We start from the raw sequence: 19,137 nt of genomic DNA, 5'->3' as shown, positions 1-19,137 counted from the left end.
TTCAAAATTCCTAAAAACTACCTTTATGCAAAGGCAAGAGCTTTTGTTCTAGATGCTCTGCACCCACAAGGGCACACCACAGATCCCTCCAGGGGAGAGAGCGTGGTGGGAAGGCGAGAAGCTGAGTGAGTCAGGAGCCTCCACGCCAGGCCCCGCACACCAGGCGGCCCTCGGCAAACCACAACCTCGCTGAGTCCCCTCACAGGTGCTCTGAAGATTTCAAACAGCGCTTTGAAAAAAAACATACATTACTGTACAGAGTTAAAGCCCCAGCCTCCACATTAGACCTTAAAAGTGGAAAACAACGGAGTGGAAGGAAGAAGTGCTAGGTCACAGAGGAAGAGCAAATGACCCTGTTATATAAAATGCTCCTCGACATGAGGGAGCCCGTGCTGTGTCCGTGAGTTGCCATTTTGGAAATCTGTCACCGAAACCCAGACCCACCATCATCTTCACTCCTTTCCCCAGTCATCTCCACAGACTCAGACAGCGAGGCTAGGGAGGTGCGTCTGGAGGAAGCTGCAGAGGTCACGCTGGCCTGCTTGCTCCCCGGGAGACGGCTCACCCAGTGTTCACACAAGGAGGAACTTGTGGAGCCTGTAGGAAAGGAAGTGGGCGCCGAGGTCAGGCCAGAATCCTGCCTGTGCCACACACGCCCTCACCAAGGGCTGCTGCCCGGGCGGCGGGGGACCTCACCGCCAGGTCAGCACTAACTCCCAGGCCCACGCTGTGCCCGCTCGAACGTCACCTGTTGGGATGAAAGGGACAGACGCTCACACAACGTTTGCAGTAATAAAATCCAAGTACAGGGATGGCTACTTCAGAACGCAAAGTCCGAGTCTTAGTGCTGGCAACAGAATGGAACAGATACAATCGTGCATATATTCATCTATTCTACAAACATTCATTAAGCACTACACCCCAGGCACTGTTCCAAGCACCTGCAGGAATACTTCTGACAGAGAAAAAAGCAGCAGTGCACTGTTATCTTCCTGGCCTGTGTGGTGGGATCTTTAAATCATTTTCACAATATTCATATATAAACACACACACACATGCATACACAAGGCCACGTGCCATTGTGTCCTGTCTGTTCCAGGGAGGCCCTTAAATATATATTGGAGCAACAGAAACTGCTCTTGAAATGGAGAACATGAAGACACATGACTATCTAGAGTAGATCTCAAGAGGGTGTCATTTCTGAGCCTATCTCAGACTCTGGAAAGCACTGAGGGACGGCACTAGAGCCCTGGAGTTTCCACTTTCTGGGAACTAAGAGCAGCTACGGACAGACGGCTGTACTGGGTGGGGTTTGACTCCAGCAGGGCTCACTCTGCTTCAGTGATGCTTCCTTTTAGCGGCTACCAACTTACCCCTCGCACGCTTCAAGGGGAGCAGGGATTAATAACTGATCACACACTGCCATGTCCCAATCCTCTGTCCTATTCTCTAAACTCCAACTCTGCATTAGGAAGCATTCGTCCCCCTGTTCGGACTGTGTGTGGCTGCATCAACATCACGCGTGGGTACTGGTTCCTGCATTGATTAATAAGCACAACAAGCTAGATCCCATCAAACTAAATCCAAGCCATCTAATATTTTTATAGCCTCCCCTAACAGAATAGGCCAATCTTAGTGGAAAAAAGAACGATTTCTAATGGTGCTTTACCCTTTACAAAAGGCTTTAATGCACATTTACCTAATCTGTTTCACACAACGACCCCATGAGGCAGGTAGGATCAGCACACCCATATTACAGATGACACATATGTGGCTTGGGTGGGACATGCTCGAAGATAACCCGATCAAAATGTGGCAAAGCCAAGTCTCAGTTCTATTTCCAGTCCCTCGACTCTGAGAGCAGGGTGCTGCGCTGCTTCTTAGCTCCCTCACTCGTTTATTTACTCCGTAAGTAAACACCACGAGCGCGCTTTGAGCCAGGCTCCACTCCACCTCCATGGGAACTCCTGGTTCACAGCTGCTGGCACATTCCACCCCCATTTCCTTTAACTGCAACCATTCTGGTTTCCAGATTAAATGCAAACCTGAGAATTAGTCTGATCCAAGCAACAGAATCACGAGACCTCCTGGAGAAGTTCTCTGGACCATCAACTACAACCTTCTGCTCTCAAAACAAACCACCCAAGAGTAGAGTGGCCTTACCTGCCACCGAGCTGTTGGCCGACCATGACGGTATAGCTGTCCGCCTCTGGTAGAAGAGGATGTACGCCGTCTGCGTGCAGACCTCGTCTTCCGACAGCTGCTGCACGTCACTGTCGTCGAAGCAGTACCAGAGGCCGTCCACGGAGTTCTTGCAGTATGCTGCCAAAAAGAGCCCACCAGCGATCAGCACCAGGGCGGCCGCAATGGCCACTCCACTTGACCCACAGACACCATGTCTCTGGCTCATATAATTAATTCAAGAACTTTTTAAGGCTGCAGATAGTAATACAGAAAGAGGTAAGAAATCCAAATTCTAAATCACACTCAGGCAAAATGCTTCAAGAAATTCCAAACTATTCCAAATGGATGAAATTCTATTTAATTTTAGAAAACACAATATACTGCTTTAAACCAGTGGATTTCAACCAGAGATGATTTTGCCCCAGGGGACACATTTTTGACTGTCACAACTGGGGGTGGGGGCGTGGGGAGGGTAGGATGCTAGTGCAATCTAGTGGGTAGAGATCAGGGGCACCACTACACATCCCACCATGCGCGGGACAGTCCCCACAATACAGAATTACCCAGCAAAAATGTTACTGTACCAGTACGGAGAAACCCTGTTTCAAGCATGTTGTAACAGTTTAGTGCTTCTTAGAGTCAGAAAACAATAGAACTAGAAATGATGATATTAACGAGAGCAGTAGCTAGCATGTGTTTAGCACTTATTATGTGCATCTCATTTGATCCTATGAAACTTGTTCTATTATCATTGCCATTTTACAGAGCCTCAAAAAGATTAACCAGCTTGCCCAAGGTCATGCAGCTGGTGAAGGGCAGGGGCCAGCTCATTACAGGATTATCTAGTCCCTGAGCTTAAAGCCTTACCCCACCCTGCCTCCCTCAGAGGTAGCACAAACGATGCCTGATGGAAGGCCCCTGGCAAACTGAGAACACTGGAGCTCATGAATGCATGCGGCCTTCCCTCCAGTCCAAACTCTAAGCTGAGATAAAAATAAAGAGCACTCAAGTACCAGCAAGGACATGGCTTAGTGTTCATGGAGCCACATCAGCCTGTGAATCAATCAAGGAGTGTGATAAGCTTGATCCAGAAAGGTACACTCTTACAATTCTTTCTAAAAAGACCCATTTATTGGGGTGAAAATAAACGAGTGCTAGAATATTTAGCTGAACGCCAGAACAGGCTCAGTAGGGCCCCGGGGGCAGGACACGTAAGGTCCCGAGTGGCACCAGGAGTGACTCCCTCATAGGCCACAACCACTTTGCTAAGTATGGACTCCTAGGAGACGAAAGGGACCCGGAAGAGGAAGGGCTATACTTCTGCTCTTCTTTTTCCTGAAAAAGAAGAGCAGAGGAAGAACCTATGACTGTAGGGAGGAAAGTCGTCTGCAGCTGTGGACTCACTGGAGCCAGACGGCAGAGAAAGGGAGACACAAGCAGCAAATGGAGCTGGTAAAACAGTGACTGCTTGGTCAGTGGGGTCATCAGGCTTGCTGGATGAACGACCCAGCTGGTGAGGGGCTGCTGTTCGGGAGTGGGAGGTCTGTAAGGGGGAACGCGCCCGAGAGGAGGTGACGGAGCAGCCTGTACCAGCTTCAGTCCGTTTCTCCTCAGGATGTGGAAACTAAGGCAGCACAGGGACTCATGAATGGGTCAATGACGTATTTATAAAATAATTCTATGTGCTTTTCTTCCCAGCGCTATTTTCTGAAGTATTTCCTAGACCAGTGCTACTCAAATTGTGGCTCACAGACTGGTGCCAGTCCATGAGATAAGCACCACAACGAGGTAAGCATTTAAAAACATTCATAGCAATCTGATAATGTATGATACTTTTATTGTGTTTTTGCAAAAGTACTGGTTCATGGTTCATGAAGGATTGGACATTTAAAAAAAAGGTTTAAGAAATTTTTTAAAAGGTTCCTCATCACAGATGGTTTGAGAAGCACTGTTCTAGACTCCTTACACAAGTCAGCCATACATGTACCATGTAATTATAGTTAGAACCAGTGCAAAATAAAAGAACACATTAAAATAAATACTCCAAATGAAAGCTTAAAAACAAGATATCTTTAACTCAACAATGCTGAGGTACTTAAAATGTTCTCATCAGAAAAGCAGCCGTATGGCCTAAGCACAGGAAAGGGATAACAACGCAGAAAATATCCGAGCCCCTCGTCGGTAACAGGCCCCAGGAGGCAGGCACGAGCACTTCTGCCTCCCTCACATTGTCGCCAGGTTTGAATAAGGTTACCCACCTAAGGTCACAGAGCTAGGAATACGTGTCTAGCTTCTAACCCACACTCCTCTCACTAATTTGTACTGCCTCCAAGGCAGTTATGGGTTTCCGGGCACTTTCCAGAGTCTATGCTATACAAAGAGCAACATAACAGGCGAAAATCTGGCACTGTCCGATTTTCCTCAACAATTTCTTGCTAGAAACCACACAACGTGCTCACCCATATTTTCCTGAGAAACACTGTTATACACAGGAGATTCTTTACCAAAGCTGAAGCTACACGAACACCAACCAGTGATGCTGGCAAAGGCATTACTTCACCAGCTAATTAGTGAAATTAAATTCCCTCTAAGTCCCTTTCAATTCTCAGAGTCCCTGAGTATATAACTCTGTGACTCAGTATCGAAGAATGCAGATATGACCAGGAATGCCACAATAGCAAAAATCTAACTAGACACACAACACTTATTATACAAGTGGCCCCCCAAAATATAAATATAACATATGTAAGACACAAAATACAGTATTAAAATTTGGCTTAAACCAAAACACGAGGTAAAACATACTTAAGCATTTCACTAACATTAACTTTGTCTTCTACGGACTTTTCAATAGATCCTCTGTCCCTTTTTTCTCCTTCAAGTACTTCCGAGGGCAAGTAGAGGCCATCCAAACGGCTCCACTACGAGATACACTCCAGGTCGAGATCATTCCTCTCACAAGTGACTGCTGCCGGCAGCGTACTGAAAGAACTAGAACTAAATGGGTTTCGAGAACAAAAGATTGTTGTGTCCAGTCACACTCCACGTCCCCTGTCTCCTGAGGAAGAGCAGGTTGAGAGAGTAACTGTGCTGGGCCAAGGAGGGGGTCTGGGGCCCGAGAGCCTCCTTCACCGTGTTGCAGGGGTCTCAGGGTTAACTGCCAGGGAACAGTCTCAGAGAGACTGAAATACCAACTGGCAGAGCCTACCCCCCTCTACCTCCCCTACCTTTATGAATCACTAGCACCCTGGGGTCTTGCTACAGAAACCACTGAACTGCAGAAACAAAAAGTCCCAGAGAAGTGTTCATGCCAAATAGGCTGAGTGAGAAGGACGCAAAAATCCGAGTCCTGGCCACCTATACAGTAGGAGGGCCCTCACATCAAGTCCCCCGACATACAGATGTCCAGGCAAGAAGCCCCCAAATTTACCTGCTTCCCCAGCATGCACGAATGCCCTTAACCCAATAATTCCATTTCTGAGACTCAATCTCAAGGAAATACAGAATTATAGTACAGAAAAGGTGACTACACACAAAGATGTCCATCAGTTATCTTCGAAGTTAAAAACCAGAAACAATGTATGTGTTCAACAATGGGGAATGGTTATATCACATTAGAGTTCCATCAACTGAATATTCTGTGGTCATTAAAAATAATATTTACAAAAATTAAGCATCTGTTGGGACTTCCCTGGTGGCGCAGTGGTTAAGAATCCGCCTGCCAATGCAGGGGACACAGGTTCAAGCCCTGGTCCGGGAAGATCCCACGTGCCGCAGAGCAGCTAAGCCCGTTTGCCACAACTACTGAGCCTGCGCGCTAGAGCCCATGAGCCACAACTACTGAGCCCACGTGCCACACTACTGAAGCCCGCACTCCTAGAGCCCATGCTCCGCAACAAGACAAGCCGCTGCAATGAGAAGCTCGTGCACTGCAACGAAGAGTAGCCCCTGCTCGCCACAACTAGAGAAAGCCCGTGCAGCAACGAAGACCCAACGCAGCCAAAAGTAAAATAAATAAAAATAAAAACAAACAAACAAATAAATAAATTTATTAAAAAAAAAAATTAAGCGTCTGCCCCATTAGCCCACAAGGGCCTCACGTGTAGGCAGCAGGTTACTAATCCCAATAGCGTCTCCTGCCCCTCCAGGAGAAGGCTGCTCTGACCACCCTCCCCCAGCCCCTGCTCTGCTCACACTTCAACCACAGAACCCAATACACATCCTGCTCTTTCATTTTAAGTGTACCCGCACCGCCTCAACCGCTTGATTACACTCTCGGAAGACAGAGGTCGAGATCTTTTCATTTCCAGTGTGCCTCTGATGTGACACAGCCCAGTGCAAGCAAGACGTAGAGGAGGTGTTCCATAAAGGTTCACCTGAACAGAGCACTGGACATTTGAAAAAAAGGCCAATCAGGCCAATCACAACAGTATAAAATAATGGCCAGAACGTACAGAAAAACACTGGAAGGAAACACCACATATCAAAATGTCACCTACATACAATGGGATATTATCAGCCTTAAAAAGAGGAAATTCTAACAGACGATGCAAAGTGGGTGAATCTTGGCTGCATTATGCTAAGTGAAATAAGCCAGACACAAAAGGACAAGTACTGTATGATTCCACTTACATGTGGTACCTAGAGCAGTCAGATTCATAGAAAGAATGGTGGCTGCCAGGGGATGGGCGAGGAGTAAACAGGAAGTTACTGTTTAATGGATGCAGAGTTTCAATTTGGGAAGATGAAAGAAACTCTGGAGATGGACAGTGGTGATGGTTGCACAAAGATACGAACGTACTTAATGACACTGAACCGTATGCTTAAAAATGGTTAAAACGGTAAATTTTGTTGTGTATATTTTAACCACAGTTTCTAAAAATGTTACCATTTTTTGAGCACTAATCTCATGGGTTATTTCTGAGTGATAATCTCGTGGGTTGATGGCACTGTCCGTCTGTCTCCCTCTAGTCTCTAAATTTCATAGGATGAGCACTATTGCTTTGACAAATGAAAAAGTAAATTTAACCATACAGCAAAAAGAAAACCCCTTCCAAGTCACCCTAAAGACACTATAAAAGTGGTTCACAACCACTCCAAATAAAGGAGATGTTAGGTCCTCAAGGAAGCAGAGCAAAACCTTAAACGGGGCATGCAGGTGAGGTCAAGAAAGCAAGTCCAGGGTGAGTCAGACGATGTCACCCATCTGCACACACCATTCCCTGCTTAGGTCAGAGCCCGACCAGACGATCTAACTCAGGGCAGAGAACCAAAGGATGAAAACTGCCCTCACGGTTGGCACACTGCCTGCTGGAAGAGAAAGCGAGGTTCTAAAGCAAAGCAACCCTGTCACAAGCAAAACATGTCGGGAGGAATCGTCAGCACAGGCGCCCGGCCTCTCGCGCTGCAGACCTGTGTAGTGCCCCCCTTGCATGGTGCCGTGATGATTGCACACAGCATACAGGTCATAGATGTAGTCCTCAGGGTCCCGCCCGAGTCCGTAGGGCCGTCTCCATGGAGACCAATGGGATGGCAAACTCCAGCTGCTCTGGCTTCTCTTAACCACGTGAGGTGTCATGTCCAGGCCAGTCAGAGGGAACTTCACCATGTTCTGAAGTTTCATACGCTTGTCTCCTTCCTGTGGCAAGAAGAAAAACAAGTTCTGATGACATTTTCGTGCAAGCAGATGGTAGATCAGTTTAGCATGAAAGGCAGACCCTATCGACTGAAGTAGGGTTGAGTTACCTATCTGATGTTTCCAAAGACACATACAACACAGGGAAACAGATTAACAGTTTTATCTAACTGGAGGAACAGGTTTTAATACCACCAAAAATGGAACCAGTGATGATCTACATATAAGGGATAATGAGCCTTCATTGCCTTACCTGATAAAGGGCTCATCCTGAAACCTCTGTCACGAAAGAGGCATGAAAAGTAATGGAATAACAACACATGTGAAGGGAAAGCACAGTGGTGGCACAGAACAGCCATTCACGGAACAGGGCCTCTTTCCTTCCCAACTCCTCCGACAAATTAACAGTTAACAGTGACTTAACTTAATTTAGTCATTTAGTTGACAATCTTGGGCAATCTCTATTTCCCATTAAGCCCACTGGGAAATCCAACCATCAGTTGAGTAGATATTTACCAAATGTTTCCTGTGTCTATGGGAGCTTTAAAAAATTAATCGGGCACAGATAATTCCCATCCCAAGGAACTATGGACCTACTAAGGGAAGAAAAATGTTCCTAAGAGAAAGGTAGGATGGGTCTTGCATGGTCAGGAAGGTCAGGCTAAAGAAGCTGGACCTTGTTCTGCAGTCAAGGGAGAAGCACTGAGGCTTTGAGGGAGGAGGTGATGCCATCAGAGCTGCCATTAAGTAGTGCCCAAAACATGGTAGAAAGGGAAGAGCCGTGTAGGTTACGAAACCAATGAAAAGACACTGCAACTGCAACCAGCTCGGAAGTATCAGAAGTTGGAACTGGCAGGATGACAGCAAGAATGGGGAGAAGGGGACACGTACAGGAGGCAGTGGAGAGGCACAACCAGGCCGAAGAGGTGACTGCCTAGGTGACAGGGAAAGAAGAGTCAAAGATGACACTGCAGTTTTGAGTTGGGGCGCTGGAAGGGTGATGATGTCTTCAAAAGAAACAGAAAGCAAAGGAAGCCAGTTTGTGTGTATGGAAGGAGACAGAGAAGCTGGGTTCAAACCCTCAACTGGCCATCCCCCTGAAAGATCCCAATGGAAGCGTACAGCTGGGACACTCAGGGCAAGTGCCCACTCCTCACTACTACAGGAGCTGGACCCCAAACCTGTGTGTGAAAGGCCACCCTGGGGACCATGTGCGCGCCCCCAACACATTCACTTCATCAGCCAGCCCTAGACATCTCTCAAGTCTATCCAGGTCTCTCCATCTCCACTGCCGCAACTCCACTGCGAGCCATCGGCCGGCCCCCGCCCCTGCAGTGACTGCAAAGGCCTCCTTCAGGTCTCCCTGTCTTCATCCTTGTAGCCTCTAATTCTCCACACAGCAGCCTGAATGGTCTCTTCCAAGAACAAATTTGGTCATGTTGCTTCTCTGCTTCAGAATCCCACTCTGCCTACAAGGACTGCTTGGACAACCAGCCCCTGCCTGCTCTTCTACCTCAACGCACGCCTTTCTCCCCCCGACCCCCCGGAGCTACAGCCACACTGGCCTCAGCTTTCAGCCTCCTGCACGTGCTCTGCACCTGCTGCTCCCTCAGCCGCTATATATGTGCAGCCCCGCTCCCAGCTCACCCGGTACAGGCCTCCTCCTAATCTTTCAGATGCAAACTTTCTTACGCCAGGCTCAGACTCCTCCAGCGTTTACCCCTCATTTACCTCTCTTACAAGGGGGCTGCCCAGGACAACTCTAACCTTAGGAATAGAGAGCCTCTGTGGGGAAACTGACTCACAAAGCAACACAACTCAAAGCAGATTTTCTTTGTATATATTTATGACTCATCTCCACAACTGTACAACTGCACCTTGGAAGCAGGACAACACCCGTTATTACTTTAGGCAGAAATAGAATTCCACCCACCCCCAAGAAAGGCGCTCAACTTTTTTTTTTTAATCCCAAAGTGCACTTATTTGAGCACAACATTTACAAATCTAAAGCAAATCCTCAGGAACAGAGTAAAATACCTGCAGTATGAACTACAATGGTGAGGATTTAAAGGGCCACAGGACGCACAAACTGCTCTGGGAAAGAACAGAACACATGGCTCCAAACGCAGGGGCAGATGTGTGTCCATAACAACACGGGATCACAGGATCAAACAGGGACACCAAAGAACTCCCCACCCAACAGCCCCCCAGTAAGGGGCATAAGAAACTTGGTCACAGCTTCTTTCCCTATGACAGAGGGTTTCCTTACCTGTCGAAATCTCTTCAGATGTATAATGAGCACATCCGGCAGAGTCCAGAGGCTTAAGGTGATGCTCCCCTGCTGCAGCTGCTTGCAGTGCGGGCAACGCCAGGCGTCATCTGGGGCAAGCTGAAAACAAGGAGCACGGCTTCTGTTAAGAGCCGCTTAAGGCAAGACTTTGCTACAGGAGACGGCCAGACACTTCCCGGCCAGGGCGCGGCACAGCGCTGGATCTCCCCAAACTATGTCCGATGGGGGCCGACAGAAAAGCACAATTAAGAGTGGCGCCTGGCTAGAGCTGGCACCCGAACATTTGCTGAACAGGCTACCTCTCAAAAAGGAATGACCAACTAGGTAAATACTGCACAGAGATGTTAGATGCCACAGAAGCACCTCACGCTCAGCATACTCCCAAGCTCAACTCGTCGCCTTTCTATCAATATAGCTCCCTTTTCTCCTCCTCCTGTATGTCCTACCCCAGCAAATACCACAACCACCCGTCAAGAGCAGAACACGGGGGGTTAACCCAAAGCCTCAAACCCTTCCCTCTTCCTCTGCTCCACGTCCATCCGACGTAACACTCTCTGCCATTCCTCACACCGTCTCCTCCTCTCCATCCACCGTAATTCAAAGTCCTCACTCTTACCTGGACTTCCTCAAGTCTCTTAACTGTCCTCTCTCCCCCAGGCATCAAACTGCTCCCAACAATCCTCCCCATCCTGCTACCAGCAAGATCTTCCTCAACATCAATCTGAGACCTCGAATCCACGTATGTCACCTCTGCAGGCAAGGGTTTCAGGATGACAACACAAAGGTACTAACAGAGCATGTCTGGTAAGAGAGATTCTTAAAATCTCCCTGGATTTCTGAAGATGCATCAGATCTGGGACCATCAACACAATGAGGTAAGGGAAGCCACGGGAACAGATGGCAATGCCCACTCAGATGGAAGAGAAAGAAGCCAAGGACAGAATCTTGCAGAAGGCCAACTTTTAAGGGAAACACAAAGGTCGAGAAACCACCAGAACATGAGGCTGCACAGTCAGAAAAATAGGCAAATCAGAAGCATTCCTTTTATGCACACCAAGAAAAGAGAGTGGCAAGAACAGGGTGGTTATCAGTACCATATCCCACGGAGAGGTCAAATGCAGACTGAGCAGAGGCCACTGAACTGAGCAAACTATGGGCCCCGAGAACTTCGGAGCGCAATGTCAGAAACGCAAGTCAGACAGATGACAAGAGGTTTGGAAGGGAGGAAAGGGAAAGACCTGAAATCACTAAATGGTAAAGTTACACAGAAAAGGAGAGAAAGACCAGCACAGTAGTTTGAAAGGGAAGCAGAAGTGAGGGAGTTATTTTTCCTGAGAGGGAGATCCTATCATGTATGTAGGAAAGATGGGGGGAGACAGAAGTCTGGGTGGATAGCAGTGAATCAGAAACTTAGGCAGGCATAGCACAGGGAGATCAGCTCGGTGCTTTGTGACCACCTAGAGAGGTGGGGAGGGAGACGCAAGAGGGAAGAGATATGGGGATATATGTATATGCATAGCTGATTCACTTTGTTATAAAGCAGAAACTAACACACCATTGTAAAGCAATTATACTCCAATAAAGATGTTAAAAAAAAAAAAAGAAAGTTAGGCAGGAGGAACCTAACTGTCATCTGGCACGTCCACATCTGTGCTAACACGCTAACTGTCTACGGACGTGGCCATCAGCCCAGTGCTCGCGGTAAAGGAACAGGTTGTTGTTTATTTGTTTTTTAATTTCCAATACATCATAAACAGATACTCTTTGATAAGATACAGTAAGAATGTCAAGACAATGTCTGGCAGCTTTGACAGTTTCTACAATACTGCTCGACTTCTGTACTTATCTCGTTGTAAACTGCCACAAAGAGCTGCTAGGCCTGCAGAGCACCCTTGGAGCGTGGCCAGCCTCGCTAACTGCCCAGCAAGGAAGGTGACTAGCCCCAGAGGCAGCTGTTCCACTTTCAGGCAGTCTGTTACAAAGTTCTTCCTCTTATTAAGACAAAATCACTCTCCCTGTAATTTCCAATCTCTAATTCTGCTTTTTAGCTAAAATTAAGTCCAACCCCTTATCCACAGGATGGCCCTCGAGGTATGTGAAAATAACTATCAGATCCTCACTTAAGGTCTCCTTCGTCAGATATACTCAGCCGCGCCATCCCCTATCCACACTCTCTGCTTGGGCCCCGGATGTCAGTCTCTTAACAGTGAACACCTAAGGCAATGAGAAGAGCAGTGCTATCACCATCTGAGTTCTGGACACTGTTTCTAAAGCACCCTTAGGTAGCCAACAGCGGCTGACACCCACATGACACTGCTGATCATACTGAGCTTGAAGACAACGCGACCCCAAAGTTATCGTCACACAGCCCACTGCTAAGTCTGACCTCCTCCTCTTCCATATCTGGACTGTTATTTTTGGACCCAGTGACTGAGCTCCCCAAGGAACACTCACTCATTCGTTCACTGCGGCACAGATTTGCTGAATGCCTTCCATGGGCCGGACACTGCTAGACATGCTGGGGTTATTTTACGACCAGGATGGATTCTCTCACCTGCTGTGCCCCAGCCACAGTGGCCTCATTTCTTTTCTCAACCTTCCTCTGACCCCAAGACCTTTGCTTCCTTTACTTATCTGTTTATCCCCACTACACTGTAAACAAGCTGAGGGCAAAACTGTTGTCTGTCTTGGTCCCTGCTATATTCCCAGTTCCTAGCACAGTACCTGGCACATAGTATGTACTCAACAGACATGTACTGAATGAACAAAGCCCTATTAAAATGTATCTGGCTAGCTTGAAAGATCAGCGAGATGTTCTGTAGAATACCAATGTTATCATCTAGTAGATCTGCTCACCTTTAAGCTTTGTGACATTCTCAGACATCTCCCAAATCAATTTAAAAAAAAAAAAGCTAAATAGGATAAGGTGCTACATACAGCATGTGATCAACCAGTTTCAAAGCCAATTATTTATATAAGCCCAAGATTGGAAAAATACGTCTAATGAAAAACTATTAAAGGAATTAGCTGTTAACTGCTTGGGGGAGAAAAGACTTAGAAGATTAAAACTATTTTCAAATATTTGAAGGACAAACAAGTAGAAGAAAATGAAGACCAGTCCTCTGTTCTTGACGACCTGAGAGTTCACCTGCTGGCTGTAGCAACCAGGGACATATTTCAGACTAACGTCAGTCACCATCAGAGATACCCTAAGAGAAAATGGTGTCTCTGAAAAACAGCGGCTGGATAATCACCTATTTGAAATTAGGCAGAACTCAACCATTAGAAAAAAGAAATTTTAAAGCCCCCTCTGACCCTGAAATTGCATGATTCCCTATATGCAAGAGTGAGCAGTAAGAATCAGTAGCCAGAATTATGATCCTAAACATCAACTCAAAATCAGATGAACTCCAAGAGCTCTTGTCAAGGTTTCTCAAGGCGCCTGAACCTGGAGAGGTTTAAAAACCACAAAGGCCTGTTGCACAGTGAACACCAAGAGTGCCTTAGTTCCTTGGTTTCAACTCTGTGCTAGAGCAATGTCTGTTCTTTTCCTCTACCCTGAAAGCTTATTTATCCTTTGTAAAGTATTCAGAAAGTCAGCACATCATATTAGTTGTATTAAAGGGTATGAATGATCCAGAATATCCTTCCAAAAATCTGCTTTATCACGAACTATAGTTGCATCTAACTGAAGATCGCTAGTATTAGTGGTGGTTTTGTAACCATGTGTTTGTTATAGGATCTTCATCTCAAAATAATAACAGAAGGATTTGAAGCTGCAAAGAAAAAGGCACTTCAGTTTTGGCAACTAGTCAAAATATGCAAAGAGATGAACAGTGAAACACTTACAGACGTGGCCAGAACATCTCTACATACTAAAATTCATGCTAAACTTGCTGACGTTTTAACAGACGCTGCAGTGGACTCCATTTTGGCCATTAAAAAGCAAGATGAACGTAGTGACCCCTTCATGGTTGAGATCACAGGGATGAAACATAAATCTGAAGCCTATACAAGCTTAATCAGAGGTCTTGTTTTGGATCATGGGACATGGCATCCTGATATGAAAAAAAAAGTAGAAGATGCATACATCTTCATACGAAATGTGCCATTTAGAATATGAAAAAACAGAAGTGAATTCTGGCTTTTTTTTAATAAGCGTGCAGAAGAGAGAAATTAGTAAAGACTGAAAGAAAATTCGCTGAAGATGGAGTTAAAAAAATAATAGAACTTTGAAAGAAAGTGTGGTGGTGATTCAGATAAAGGATTTGTTGTTATTAATCAAAAGGGAATTGACCCCTTTGCCTTAGATGCTCTTGCAAAAGAAGGCATAGTAGTTCTGCACAGACCTAAGAGATATGTGGAAAGGCTGATGCTTGCTCGTGGTGGGGTAGCTCTAAATACTATTGATGACCTAAATCCTGATTGTTTGGGAAATGCAGGACTTGTCTATGACTACACACTGGGAGAAGAGAAGTTTGACTTTATTGAGAAACGTAACGTCCGTCACATTACTGGTCAAAGGACCAAATAAGTACACACTCATGCAAATCAAAGATGCAATCAAAGGTGGCTTGACAGCTGTTAAAAATGTTATTGATGATGGCTGTGTCATTCCAGGTACTGGTGCAGTGCAAGTGGCAATGGCAGAAGCCCTGATTAAATAAAAGCCCAGTCAGTGTAAAGGGCAGGGCCCAACTTGGGAGTTCAAGTATTTGCTAATGCAGTGCTCATTATTCACAAGGCTCTTGCTCAGAACTCTGGTTTGGACCTTCAGGAAACACTAGTTTGAGTCCAAGCAGAACATTCAGGTCAGCTTGTGGGTGTGGACCTGAACCCAGGTAAGCCAATGGGAGGCATATGGGAACACTACTATGTAAAGAAACAGCTTCTTCACTCCTGCACTGTGATTGCCACCAATATCCTCCTGGTTGATGAGCTCATGAAAGCTGGAATGTCTTCTCCGAAAGGAAGGCTGAACTGAAGCTTCCCTTGTATCACCTGAATCATGAAGACTCTCCAGAGTGATATTAAGAATATAGCTATAGAATTCTGCTCCAAGCTTCAAATGATTTTCAAAGGAATTTTCTTTTCCCATATGAAAAAAGGACAGAATACTGGCACCTATTCAAATTCTGAAGTTCTGAAATTATATTTACAGTATTTTTTTAATTGCACTGCAGTGTACACACATACAGCAGGCCATATTTATCCAATAACAGGATGTTTTGCTTTCGCTTCAGTTATATAAAAATATATGTTAGATAAACATGTTATCTACCTTGTTATTAAATATTCCTGTTGAAAAAAAAAAACACATAGGCAAGGGTCCTATCCACTATTTGTCCATCCATTCATTCAAATATTTACTGAGTACCTACGATCTGCAAACACTATGCTAAGTGGTCTAAAGCATTGTCCAACAGAACTTTATGTCTCTATCTACATTGTCCAATACGAGTCACTAGCCACATGTGTCTCCTGAGCCCTTGAAATGTGGCTAATGCGACTAAGGAACTGAATTTTTAATTTTAATTAATTTTAATTAAAATGGCACCTATGCTCTTAGTTCCAAAAAGTTGAGAACCACTGATCTAGTTACTAAGGAAAATAATTTAAAATCTCTAAATTGAAACAAAAATATAACTTTATCATTAACCACTAAAAAGTAAAAAAAAAAAAAAAAAAAGGAACTATACAAAGGTTCATGTCTAGAGCATTTCATTTAATCAAGGTTTTCCAGAAATTTAAACTACTTTTTGTTAAAATCCTAAGAGGAATAACACTAAGATGCACATCACATGTGCAGAACCTATGTAAATGCAAAAATCCTTGGGGAGTTTTCTGGTGCATAATTTGTTTCTCCACTGTCATCTTGCCCTGGGCCCTCCCTACTACCTTCACCACCCAACAAATGCTGCCCAACCCTTACCCGCTCCTCTTTGGTGTAGAGTTGGAAACACTGGGATAAAGTGCAAGTTTGAGGCTGATGGTGACGCTCCCTTTGCAGCCGGACACTTTCTGCATCAGGGATATACTCATCTTCGGTATTTACAAACAAGCTGCGATCAGGGGAGAAAGAGCATGTATTAGAGAATGTCTTGGAAAACTGATACAAAATACAATTAACAGCTTCACAACGTGGCTGTAAATTCATAACCAAAAAGGTCAATATATAAGAAAGTAAAAGTGGCAATCCAACTTTTCTATGTTCCAAAATGTCGTGAGACGTTCTCTATCTATAATGTTATTTTCAAGAAATAACTTGGAATTGTTTTTTCTGGGATTGGGCACAAACTGTACTGATTAATCATATATTCTTGTCCTCTGTAACAAAGGGCATGCATTTGGCATAACTTGCTAGAGTTAATGGGTCTGTAATAAAAAAAGTAATTTGACCTACACAGTAGTTAATGAATATATAGCTTCTGTCTCATTAGCAGCAAACAAATGTTCTAAGGTTTTGGGATCCAGACGACAGAATGTGTAGGAGAGAAATAATAAATTACTTAAATAAAGGATCAGCAACACACTTGGATACTTAGCTAAAGAAAACAGAGGTTTGTGTTTCAGCTAATTTGAAAGATCAAAGGTATGCTATTATAGTGATAATTAAGACAATGACTCTACAAACACTAAGTAAAAAAAATACTTACAAATCTTTTGTCTCCTTGTCCCATTCTACCACTAATTTCACATGAGCAGTGCCACCTGGTCCACAAGATTTTAGTGCCCTATAGGATGGGGAAGGAAGTCACGTATTACTTTCTAAATAAATGATTTTAATTAAATATACATCCGATCTGAAATCTGAAATCATAGTGTGATTGCTGAAAATCTTCATCATCGTTCCCCATCAGAAAAGGTTTCTGACCATTATAAACTCTTATTTAATAACTTGATTACAACTGGACTGAAAAATCCTTAAATTAAAATATTCAATATGGAAATAAAGATATTGGAATAAATTTAGTACCACACTATAAGGTTATCCACAATAACTCTTAGATGTTATGATCTTTCCAATTTTCGTCCAATATCTCACCAAATCAATAGAGACTGGACGGGACGATAGTCCCTCTGGGAACAAACTCTGCTCCTGCATCTCTCCACCTGCCCCCATAGGCCATGCTTGGTCCCTGGACCATGCCCACACCAATGTAAACTGTGCCTTCCTACAAGGCACCCCTCAAGTTTCACCTCACTTATTTCCCCTGAGCTCCTTGGCTCCTTCGCCATCTCCTGAGATACTCAGCATTAACAGTCAGTATTACCCATCAAATAGTTTTTAAGTTTTGCAATGTTTTGGATCATTATCTATTAACTCTAATCTCTAAAACCAAACAGTGAGTTGCTTTCAAACAGAACCATGTTGTATACTTTTTTGGAATCCTGAAATGCAGGGCACTATGATATTTGTTGAAAAAGTCATTATAATAAAAACAATAATGTGTTTTTATATTTATATGTATCCATATATGTATCGTGTGTCTATATACACATATCTTTATTACTTTATTAATAACAGAAGTATGTAAAAGCAGATAGCAAAGGGGAGAAGATAATTCTAAGGGGGAGAGGAGGGACACTGTGAAGAGAGGCTCAAAAGGAATGAATTATCAACAGAGGAAACTACACGTGCAAAGGCACACGTAAAACCATATTGTGCGTTCAAACAACCCTCAGTACTTTGATGCTGCTGAATGTTTAATATAGTGGGGAGAAGAAAGAGGCCTGACAGAAGGGAAGTAGTCAGGGTTCAAACTGTGGAGAACTTCACATACTGTGGAAACTGGGCTTTATCTTTGAGGCCACGGGTTACCATTTAAGGATTTCAAGGAGGAAAGTGTTATGATTAGAATTCTACTTTGGAAAACTTTTATCTTGGTGAATATGAAAGTGCAATTCATCTGCGGTCCTGAGGCCAATCAATTTACTTTCCTAACATCAGTACTCTAGGCTTTCCCGATTCCAAAAAAGATCATAAAACGTATCCTACTCAAATATGAATCAAAAGTAAAATAAGTGTTTACTTTCTAAGTGAGCCTGGAGGACCCACCACACTTATGTGGAAATTACATCAGACATCACTAGAAATTACACACAAACATATATGAAAGTCTAGAAGGTGATTTTTTTTTTTTACCTTTCTACTGTTGGGTGGCACAGGGGCTGCTCCTCCTGGGGCAGCAAGTATGTTATTCCCACAACGCTGACCACTCGCAAACTGAATGGACACACCTGCAACAAATGGCAAAGGCAAATCAGGCTGAGTTTCTCTTCGAGGGCATGTGGTTCACTGGGGCATTTCCAAAACAGATTAGAGGGAGAGCAAACTGTTTTGCAAAATGCTTCTCTACAACATTCCGTGAGGCTGTTGAGCCACTCTAATACACTTTAAATATGATTGCCCCAAATGCAATTTACATACCAAATATGTTATGCAAGACAAGTAATATGTTACTTTAGCTGAACATTAATATAAGTTTTCCATGGATACCTTAACAAAGAAATCATAATTTTGAAAATATATAGTCTACAAAATCTCTCCAAGCCGATCATGTGCTAAACTTTATTAGACAAACATTATAAAGGAACACCTGGCAGTGCATGGAAAACCGTGCAGTGGTCAACTCCCTTCATAAAATGAGGAACAGTCCTCATTCTGGAAAACCTGAACACAGCAGATTTTACTATGCAGCTTTTCTCCAGGGCTCCCCAGCATTCCAGCTCAGTGTCTGGTCTTCCCTAAGGGCAAAGGTCTGAACTTCCAATCTCACCGTAATGACTTTCTTCACTGGGTACACACATGCTATGCCGGAGTACCAAAAGGCTTACACACCTGAATGCCAACTGTGGGCCTCAAGAAATACTTCATCTTCTCCAAGATTTCCCTCTGCAGAAGGTCCCATGCTATTGTCTTCTCTAAGTGCAGCACAAAAGGTAGTCCAAATCTAGCACACATAAATATTATAATCACCTTAAAAAGTATGAGAATTCCTTTAATACTGTAACTCCTTATTCATGA

At 44.4% G+C, this 19,137-nt stretch overlaps 1 protein-coding gene, 1 non-coding gene and 1 pseudogene across 4 annotated transcripts in view; 2 read left to right on the top strand and 1 right to left on the bottom strand.

The window, feature by feature from the left end:
- Window positions 1–19,137, bottom strand: part of USP31 (ubiquitin specific peptidase 31) — a 77,246-nt gene that overhangs the window by 11,097 nt on the left and 47,012 nt on the right. For all 3 annotated transcript variants that reach the window (XM_089896035.1, XM_022588555.3, XM_089896034.1), the window contains 8 exons: window positions 18,952–19,063; window positions 18,256–18,350; window positions 16,766–16,843; window positions 16,042–16,171; window positions 10,089–10,208; window positions 7,597–7,822; window positions 2,164–2,322; window positions 445–597 (listed from right to left, as the gene is read on the bottom strand). In XM_089896035.1, the coding sequence (XP_089752161.1) occupies window positions 445–597; window positions 2,164–2,322; window positions 7,597–7,822; window positions 10,089–10,208; window positions 16,042–16,171; window positions 16,766–16,843; window positions 18,256–18,350; window positions 18,952–19,063 (1,073 nt within the window). The remainder of the gene's footprint in view (window positions 1–444; window positions 598–2,163; window positions 2,323–7,596; window positions 7,823–10,088; window positions 10,209–16,041; window positions 16,172–16,765; window positions 16,844–18,255; window positions 18,351–18,951; window positions 19,064–19,137) is intronic.
- LOC111182249 (T-complex protein 1 subunit zeta-like) lies at window positions 10,451–15,460 on the top strand (annotated as a pseudogene).
- On the top strand, window positions 13,588–13,716 carry LOC115803810 (small nucleolar RNA SNORA22). Its single transcript, XR_004024601.1, has one exon. It is a non-coding gene; the product is annotated as a small nucleolar RNA SNORA22 (small nucleolar RNA).

Source organism: Delphinapterus leucas, chromosome 15 (assembly GCF_059928025.1).
Source record: "Delphinapterus leucas isolate spDelLeu-1000000601 "Yukka" chromosome 15, BTC_Dleu_Yukka2, whole genome shotgun sequence".
NCBI lineage: Eukaryota > Metazoa > Chordata > Mammalia > Artiodactyla > Monodontidae > Delphinapterus > Delphinapterus leucas.
This window is presented reverse-complemented; position numbering and strand designations above follow the sequence as displayed.